We start from the raw sequence: 10,423 nt of genomic DNA, 5'->3' as shown, positions 1-10,423 counted from the left end.
CTAAGCTTTATGTGAGGGAATAGGGAAAGTCATTGAGAGAAAAGAAAATGTCAAGGAAATACCCTTAGTTTCTAAGTGAAGTGGTGAGTCAGGATAGCAGGGAATACCAAAAAGTTTGTTGAAGAAAGAAATGGAAGGTCCCATTTTGGATATGTTAAGTATGAGATGTCTGTGAAACAGTGAAGTGGAGATGTCAAGCATCTGTTGGAAATGTGAGGTTGAAGTCCAAGAAAAGAAGTGCTTTAGGGACACAGGTCTCCGTGCAGAAGTGTGTGTTTTAAATCCATGGAAATGATTGCAATCGCTTAGAGGAGGGAGGATGGAGACAAGAGAATTAAATGCACATGAGACCTTACGTTAAACAGAAGATGAGTTAGCAAAAGAATCTGAAAAAGAGCAATCAGTGAGAGAGGAAGAAAAGCAGGAGAGAGTAGAATCACAGAGGCCAAAGAAAGAGAGGAGGAGAGAGTGGCTCAGCATATTGATACTGTTGTGAAGTAGAATAAGTACATTGGATCAGTAACGGAAATGTTTTTGATGATGTTGACAAGAGCAGATTCAATGAAGTGATAAGGGAAACTAACAGTAAAGAGATGAAAAATGATTATTGTTGTGGAAGTGGAGACTGTGTGAAGAGAACACAGAATTTTGATTAAAACAAGGAGTAGAGAATGGGCTGTACCTAGAGGACAATGGGTTTTTTGGTTGGAAGATCCTAACACATGTAATCTGAGGAGAATAATCTGGCAGATAGGGAAAGGTTGTTAAATCAGAAGAGAAAGGATAATGTAAGAAATAGAGTCCCCAAAAAGATAAAGATAGAATGGTATTTTTAACACAAGTGGAGGGAATGGCCTTTGGTAGAATGAGGTGGACTTTCTCAATACGACAGGAGGAAAGAAGAAAATGATAGACGCAAGTGCAGAATCATTTGTAGGTGAAAAGAAGAGAGAGTTTCCAAGTTATGGCTTCTGTTTTCTTATTCAAGCATAAGAAAAACATCTGAGAGATATAAGAACAGCTAGATCAGAGCCTCAATAAATTCCACACTTAAAGCCAAGTGAAGAAAATGAATAGGCAAAGGATGAGGGAGAAAACTTGGAGCATGTGGTGTCATAAAAACCCTAAATAAACGTCCATCCATCTTGCGGATGAAGAGATGGGACTAAAAGCCATACAACAACATCGAGTTAAAGCCCTTAGAAAGAGAAAGAAAAAAGAGCAAAGGATATAGAGAAAGTAGGAAAAGATTCCTGTGAGCTCCATATAATTAAGACAATATAGTTTGCATAATTTAAGGGTGTTATTTTAAATTTTCAATTTATTAACAGTAAAAGAGTATTCACATTGTCAAAAACCACCCAAATGTTATAATTTTGTATGGGAATCATCATTAAATCAGCTAAGCCTAACTAATTGTTAGAAATACTCAATGGAAGAAATACATTAGAGATTCACAGCTGGGCAAATGCTGTTAATGGCAGCAAGCATATTTGTCAAGATGCCTCTCTGAATTCTTAGAAATTCCTCTGACAAATAGGTTAATGTAAGTCACTAGACTATAGAAAAATGTTGATTGTAATAATCTTATAATTGTATAATTATATGTGATTTATGCTTCTCTGAGTTTTTCAAGTTGATTACTTATGATAGATTCTACAAAAATTAATGAATTATAAGAATTAATGAACGTAAAAGAAAAGAAGTACACTTGGTTATTTCTCAGGATGCATGTATTTAATTCAAATTTTACAATTTTGATTCAGCATGAATTGCAATAAATGGATCTTCAGCAGTGTTACTAATAGAAAAGTAAGCTTTGCCATCACTGGAAACATTGATTTTAATTCCTGTACAATTGCCATTAATTTTATCTCCAGAAATAACATCACAATATGTGCCGCCAGGAAGACCAGTTTGCAAAGTTGAAGACAATGCCCTGCAAAATAAAATTCAAGATTAACTTGAATTCAACACAACTAAAAGCACGAATACAGACTATCTCTAAAACAAACAGCTTCACTTTGTGCTGTAGAACTCTAAGCAATCAAGGTCTCAGTGAGAAGAAAATTCAAACACAAAGACCTCCCCAGTGGGTGTAAAAAGTATTCTCAGGACCAGAAGAAATCCTACAGAAGACTTAGCAATTCCCTAGGCTTTTGTGAATTTTACCAAAAACTTAAGGCAGAGGAATATCACTGAAGATATGAGTGAACTGCCACCCTTAGAAAAAAGTATATCCTATGGTAAACACAAGTATTTTAAATGTGTCCTCATTCAAATGTACGAAAATACTGACTGCTTTCATGAATGGAAATTGGATTATTTCTTGGAAAATCTCTTTCTTCCAAGAGGCATTTGGGCTGGAGATAAAAATAATCTAGCATTTCTGTGAAGAAGTATATGGTTTTAAATATAAAGCTGTCTCATAAATTTACGTTGGTTCTCCCATCCACAAAAGACAGAAATTGAAGGACTAACCATGGATACTTTTGGCAAGAAAGAGATATATTTGATTTATTTTTTGTCAGTAAAATATGATTTAGGCTAGAAGGCACTAAGCAGGAGTGAAGTTGGCCTTGGACTGAGACATTTCAACTGCTTGCAAAGTCTTCTAAGCTATGGTTCTGCATCTGAGGGAGTCTGTACACGAGAGGCAGAGGATATAAGGATTACAAATGAGAAGCAGGCAGAGAAGTCTCAGAACCAACACCCAACAATCTCCTGAGGTGAATCATTGACCGTAAGATACATATTCTTTATACATATGCTTAAAAAATGCTGTTTGTCACAGAGAGACTGGGAAATGCAGAAAGAAGACCAAAGAACCAGATACAGGAGTAGTTGAGAAAAAGAGCTAGAAGGAAGATATTTCAGCTCTGAGGCAGTATTTTTCCATTACTAAAAAAATAACAACAGGTATGTAAGACATGTTCTTCTAGTGATTCCACAACATTTATACTAAGTACGCTGTGTATTTCGTGTGAGGTGTGCATGTGAGCATATACATGAGTCATATCCGTACGCACGTGGTATGCAAGTGTGCACAAAAACATAACTCTACTTAGAACAGAAAGTCCTTTAAAGAGGAGATCAAAAGAAGAAGAGCCATCATCATTTTTCTTCTCGGCCTTTTCTGATCTCTCTGTTTTCTTAATCTACTGAGTGGAGAATTTTTCAGATATGAAAAAAGTAAATGAGCGGGAAAAGAATAAACCAAGAACAAGTTAGTATAAAATGTAATTTCTACTATTACATCTACTTACCAGTCATCATTGTTAAAGACAATGAATCCTCTGTTTCCTCTTCCAAAAGCTACTTGGTTGCTACCATTATCCCACCAGTTTGTAAAAGGTTGGCCATTAACTACATTACGGAACGCAACCATGTTCCTAAAAACAACATATCGTATCATACAAAATGCTGATGAATAATTCAATGGTTTACAATAAAATGTTAAGGAAGTTTATCATGAGAGGATATCTCTACATAGGTATTCCTACCTTATTTGACGCCATCGGTGTTCACAGACCCAGTCATTGCCACAAGTAGTGTCCGGATTAATAGTAACTTCTTTAATCACGCCATTATTATTTGGTGGCCCAATCCAATCATTAACATCCTTAATCAGCACAAAAAGAATTCTAACTTAAAAAGCTCAGTTTTATAACATTACATGTGTTTGCTTCTTCCTTCTCCTGTACACCAAACCCAGTCTGCCCTGCTATTTGTGTCTGCAGCTTCTTTATTTAGAATGCCACTCCCGCAGTATTCTTACAGCCGTCTACCAAGGCCTCAGCATCTTCTCCCAAGTCTCATTCTCTAGTGCCCTATTTCAAACAGGGGGAAGATATTTTTACTCTCTCAGTTTCTATCCAGAGATTGCAGTGGGTTCTTAATATCACTGTAGGCAGGACAATGTCATTGAAATGGCAAGGGCTTCAGCATCAGAAACAGCAAGATTAAAACATGGGCTCTATTACCACTTGCTAAGAAAACTTAGACGATATGCGTAATTAATCTGTGCCTCATTTTCCTCTTCTGTAAAAGGGCCATATTGCTTAAGTGCTATAAAAATTAAATAATATTTGTGAAAATGCCTTGAATATGATAATTGCTAAATAAATGTTAGTTCCTTTCATTCTTCCTTTTGGATAACTATACTAATCAACACATCATAATATTCTTTACTAAATTGACCAAATTTTTAATATGGTGTCTTTCTGATTTGTACTTTTAAAGGTAGTCATAGAAAAAGCAGATTATATCTAGAAAGGTTCTAAGTGTCTCTTAAAATCATGTCATGGGATGTCTAGTGGATAAAGCTAAGAGTTTTTAGCATGCAGAAGTCTTGGGAAAGTGGAAAAGTTCTGAGGAAAAGGGAAATGGTCATGGTCCATGACTCATGACATCAGACATAAGACCAACTCATGGAAATTAGAAGTTGGCTTCCTATAAAGGGACATTTTCTAAATATCAAAGTTGCCTAACAATAGAATGAGTTGCTGTATAAAGTAGTGGATTTCTCAATTTGAAAGGACTCAAGAAGAAACTAATTAAATACCTGTCTGGCTTGTAGTAAAGAGGGTTTTCTACTTTAGTTGTGCAATTGCTGTATGATGCTGCGTCTGAAATCTTCAGTTTAAATAAAAACTTTCCAAAAATCTTCATAATCTTATTACTCATTTCCTTTCTAAAAGAATTGCTACTCAGGTTAATGTATTTACCATATCACAAATATTTTTCTCACCCTTATCTTTCCCAGAATAACCTACAAATTTCTCTTCTTTAATACATATAATTTCCTTCCTCTTATAAGATACTTCCCCTATTTAACCTCAATTCAAGTGAATAATTTCTGTGCATTTCATAGAACTTTTTTAAAAAGGCATTTAATGAATATTTATATTGCTCATACTTTGGGTAGGTACTGTCTGAAGTCCTTTGCAAGTGTTAACTTATAAGCCTCATATCAACCCTATGAAGTAGGTACTTAGGAGAAGTACATATTTTACTCAATGTATTCTTATTTTTAAGTGTTTTCTTTTCACGTGAGGCGATATATTTGTCATATTTCTGAAGCAGTTTGCATACTCTTTGACAACGGACCCTGACTGTGAATTTTAATTTTTTAATATCCACTTCATTGCTAAAAGGGTCCTGCATCAGGTTTTCTCTTAATAAATATTTGATAAATAGTAAATGTAATAGCATCATGTGAAATTAAAACCAAATTTCCTTCCTTTTCTTCCTTGAGAAAAAGATATTTCGAACAACACCAAAACTTACTTTTCCATTCTGAAAATTTCTTGCCCAACGGTAGCTTGACATTATTCTTGTAAATCCATAAGGATGAGCCAGCATAAATCCAACTGCCATTTTGTACAGTCTGAAAGTTACAAAATGACAGCACCATAGAAGAAATGATATTTTTAGTATCATTAAAAGGTAGGTAAAAAAAATTGGGGAACTTAGTTTCTTACCTAGAGTCCCAGAATGTAAGAATAGATGCTCCTCCAGCTCCATGTCCTCGCTGATTGTCATGGTTATCCACAAAGACAAGTGCTCTGTCTGAAGGCATGAAACCCCAGCCTTCTCCCCAGTTCCTATTTAAAAAAAATTATATATGTATATATATATATATATATCTTTTAAAATAGCTTTAAAGTAACCTAAATGTGTATTTCTTTTAGTATACCATCCTCAAAGGAAATTCTCTCTCTAATTAAATGGTTATTCTACGGGGTTTTTTAGAGAAACTATGTAGGTATATTATCTACAAATACATCTCATGTATGTATATGTGTATGAATTACTTGTATTACTTTCATGCTACAGGTATAAGATTTTTGTTGTAAAAAGTCCTTTTAGAAGTTTCAGTATATTATAATTTAGATGAATTTCAGAGGTAGCAACATGCATATCATCTTATCCAGAATGGCAAACTGGGCTAAAATAAGGCCTCAATATTTTATTCTTATACTATAAACATTTTAATGTTTGAAACTAATTAATTGATATGATATATGTAATTTCCACAGTATGGCCACATTGTAGGCAGTTCATAAATGATAGAGTCATTTTAATAACAATCTGACCGTCACAGATTATATGCAAACATTAGTCAAATCTAGTAAAGTCATATAATAGGTAGATTAAAATCTCTAAGTTATGTTTTGGGTTTCTAGACATACTTCCTTGTCATTGACATTCTAAATAATAAAGATGATCTATGGAGTTTGGACCTCTATACCAGTTATTATTGGCAACAGAATCTTTGAGAGTTTTTCTAATTAAAAAGGTTCTAAGAAGATAACTCATACTGCGGTAATATGACTAATAAATCTGTGAAATAATTCAAAAGATAAATCATATTTCATTTACTTTAAGTATGCCATCTTCTCTCCATTCCACCTGCGCAGAACTGTGCCTAGTTTAGCACCATACTTGAATTCTGTCACACGGCCATTCCCAAAGTACTCGCTGCCTTTAATTGGCTCAGTACCCAGATCAATTACCTATAGAAATACAGAAGAATATGTAATTTTAAATAGGAGCTTTAAAGAATTTTAACCATCACATTAATATTATATGGAAAATGGCTTTAAACTATATTATTTGAAATGCTTCAAATGGTTTTCCTTAAACAAGATTTTTAAAAAAAATTTTTTGCTGAAGTATATGCAGCACTTAATATCTGGCAGACAACATTTCTACATGCTTGGTAAATATTAACTCATTTAATTCTCCAAAGAAAACAAAGACCTAACCATTATCATTATCTCTTTTCTTCACAAGAAAAAATGGTTGCACAGAAAGGTTAATCAATTTGCCTAAACGAACACAGTGAATAGTGCTATAACCAAGATTTAAACTCAGATAGACTGGCTTGAGACAACAACTGTATTATTATCTGTGTTTTATAATGGTCTCTGGGGAGATGGCAAATTACATAGAGATGTCTGCAGCATAAATAAATTCTTTGCTCTTCCATAAAACCTCTTGGAACAAAGAGTTTGCTGTGTTGTCTCTGAATAAAAGGAGGTTAAAGAACACTGTTTGATAGAAATGGTTCAGCCATTAACCAACAGAAATTTTATTTTCAACTAAATCTGCCGTTTATTTTCTAATGATTTAAATAATATTATTTTATATGCACATATATATATTGACGTACCTCCTGGTAAATGAAAGGTTTACTTCCTTGAGGGAACCACTTTGTGTTTAGATTATGCAGTTTATCCAAAAATGCCTTTATGTCTCCAGGCCACATGTGCTTAGCAGCATCCAATCTGAACCCTGCTACACCAATGTCGATGAGGCGATTCAGATAGGCAGCAATCGTGGAACGCACATAATCTTTCTCCAGCGCAAGATCAAGAAGACCAACCACGCGACAATCTCTGACCTGTAGAGGCAAAAATTTTGTGATTGATACATAAAACATCATCTTTACTCGAGATTTCATGTGATTATTCATTCATTTATTCAGTAACAGATCTTTGCATTGGGACTATAGGGATGCTGACATTCTGATATGGACATACCTTTGAAATATTTTCTAGTACTAGAAAAATGGAGAATGTAGGAAATAAAGTAGGTGAGTTTTTTAATTGATTGGGGAAAATGTTTTAAATATTGATTTGGGTTTCTTATTTTTAAACAGTCAGACTTGGACTCCTGTTTTCCTAAGGACTCTAAGCTAATATTTAAAATGGAAATCAATATGGTACATATATACAATGGAATACTACTCAGCTGCAAAACAGAACAAAATCATTCCATTTGCAATAACATGGATGGACCTTGAGAGAATTACGTTAAGTGAAATAAGCCAGCGAGAGAAAGATAATCTGTGTATGACTCCACCCATATGAGGAATTTAAAACTATGGACCAAGAACAGTTTAGTGGATACCAGGGGAAAGGTGGGGTGGGGGGTGGGCACAAAGGGTGAAGTGGTGCACCTACAACATGACTGACAAACATTAATGTACAATTGAAATTTCACAAGATTGTAACCTATCAATAACTCAATAAAAAAATGGAAATCAATAAACTACATGTGGATAATTAAAGGCATAGATGGCTCTTTATTCAGATCACTGTTTTTTTTTAATTACCTGGTAGATATCATTATAGTTCTCAACCTCTCCACTTCCAGTGTTACATTTACCATCATTAAAATCCCAACCAGAGTATGGGACTGCTGGGAAGTCCCTACTTCCAGCGTTGTAGTAACTTCCGCAAGTACTGCTCGTTCCTGCACCGCCACCACTTCCGCACATATGATTAACTACAGCATCCACATAAATACGAACCTGAAAGGCAAAGTTTCTATTTCAGTTTGACTTATGGAGAGGTAGAAATCTGTAATATTATTGATGAAAGTTTACAGCATATAAATAACACTCAAAAATATTTCCTTGCCATTTTATAACTTAACTTCCTAGAAGACAAAAAGTCAAGTGTGAAAGGAAATCAATGTGAACTGAAGACCTACATGCATTCTAGCCACTTGCATTGAGAGAACCAAAAACTACCATAACTATGAAAAATGCGAAGAGCACTTGGGCAGTAGGTTAGAATGAGTTGAGACAGGAGAGGTTGTTGGTTTTTGAAATTTCCATGGGCCATCCTAAAAAAGAAGTAATCAGCCTCTACTATCTACTTGGCATCTGTAGAGAGGAAGGTAGACATTGTTTCTCATTATGCTCCTCATCAGAGAGAATATAACTATTTACCATCAAAAAACCTATGGGGAAAGAGGCCTGCCTGGTGGCACAGTGGTTAAGTTCACAGGTTCCACTTTGGTGGCCTGGGGTTTGCCAGCCCGCATTCCGGGTATGGACCTATGCACTTGTCAAGCCATGCTGTGGCAGGCATCCCGCATATAAAGTAGAGGAAGATGGGCACAGATGTTAGCTCAGCGCCAGTCTTCCTCAGCAAAAAGAGGAGGATTGGCAGCAGATGTTAGCTCAGGGCTAATCTTCCTCAGAAAAAAAAAAAAAACCTATGGGTAAAAAGACCCAGGAATAATTATGGGTGGAGATACAAGTCACATAAAAGTGACAGCAAATACTGTAACTGGAATTTCCAATTCCTAACTAGAAAAGAGTTCCCTAGAAATGTGTATAATTACAAAGGTTAAAAGTTGATATTTTGCTTTAGAAATAAGTTCGGATTAAAATTTGACTTAACATTGTCTTTAGTAGATAAATGACACACATACAAAGATTTACCAAAATTGAAAATAAGGCAATAATTAAATTTTAATTATAGCTAAAGTACGAAGTAAAATAAAAATTAAGAAATATGGAAAATATTCTGCTGAAAAAGAGCAAGAGACAGGAGAGAGAGAGGATTTTCCCATATAATATTTTGAAAGGCAATTTTCATTCACTTACACCGACGTTGTTACATCTGGTCACCATGTCTCGGAATTCACTTTCACTTCCAGACCTTGTACATAACTTGTAGCTAATTGGTTGGTATCTTTCCCACCAAGGTCTTGGAGGATTATTAACTACGATATTTTCATTGGGTGGAGAGACCTATAAATAGAACAGTCTTAGTAAGTATCAAACTGTGGCTTACTTTATATCATTGGATACTCTAGAAACTAAGCAATAATCTAAAATTATGTCTGAAGCTTTGTATAGCAGCTACATTACTTTACAACCGCTTGAAAATATTAATAGCACATTGAAAATGTCCTACTGAAGAAAGATTCTATCAGAAACATAACATAAAGTTGCCAACAGTACTAAATGTTTTCTTCCTTAGAAAACTGTTTTACTCAGAGTACTTATTCCTGAAGTAAAATGTTGCCCCGGTTTCACAGATACAGATCATTATACAATTTACTATAAGCACAGCACAAACTGCAGTGCATCCTATGAACAATACCCACCTGAACCCCTCCAAATCCTTTGGGAGCTAAGTATCGCTCACATTCAAGAGCAATATCAGCCCAGCGCCACTCAAACAGATGCACAATCGATGTCCGTCCACTTTGGGTATGTGGGTCATACTGAGCCCAGCAGAACCCAATGGCTGAAAGTAACAGAAGGAACTTCATTGTGCTTTGAAGTTGTCAGGGTTCTTTGCAGCAACTATTTATATTCCTGTAAGAAGCATATTTTACTAAGTAAATATTTACATGAATAGGTACTTAGAGCACAAGCCATTTATTTATTTATAATCTGAAAAAAATTATCAATAATAATGTTAACAGGTGAAGAACATCCGTAAAATCTCCCAGGAAAACAATCTAAATGACCTCTTAGAGCTTAATGTTTTCCTTATCGAGGGAATATTAACCTTTTTAAACATCTGGCATTATAGATATACATAAAGAGAGCTTAAACATGTATTATTTAATTAGGATTAGATCTTACTTCTGAGTCCCTCACTAATCAAAG

The 10,423-nt window shown here is 34.8% G+C and overlaps 1 protein-coding gene across 1 annotated transcript; it reads right to left on the bottom strand.

Moving 5' to 3' along the window:
- Positions 1 to 1,715: 1,715 nt before the first annotated feature.
- LOC100051073 (pancreatic alpha-amylase) lies at positions 1,716 to 10,100 on the bottom strand. Its single transcript, XM_014740242.3, has 10 exons — positions 9,913 to 10,100; positions 9,407 to 9,553; positions 8,123 to 8,320; positions 7,178 to 7,408; positions 6,385 to 6,518; positions 5,484 to 5,606; positions 5,290 to 5,389; positions 3,504 to 3,622; positions 3,267 to 3,392; positions 1,716 to 1,939 (listed from the first exon to the last, which is right to left on the bottom strand). Exons 1-10 carry the CDS (start codon positions 10,078 to 10,080, stop codon positions 1,750 to 1,752), a joined length of 1,536 nt encoding a protein of 511 aa, XP_014595728.1. The 5' UTR covers positions 10,081 to 10,100; the 3' UTR covers positions 1,716 to 1,749.
- Positions 10,101 to 10,423: the final 323 nt, after the last annotated feature.

Source organism: Equus caballus, chromosome 5 (assembly GCF_041296265.1).
Source record: "Equus caballus isolate H_3958 breed thoroughbred chromosome 5, TB-T2T, whole genome shotgun sequence".
Taxonomy (NCBI): Eukaryota; Metazoa; Chordata; class Mammalia; order Perissodactyla; family Equidae; genus Equus; species Equus caballus.
Note: the sequence above shows the minus strand (reverse complement) of the source record. Positions and strands in the feature narration are given on the sequence as shown.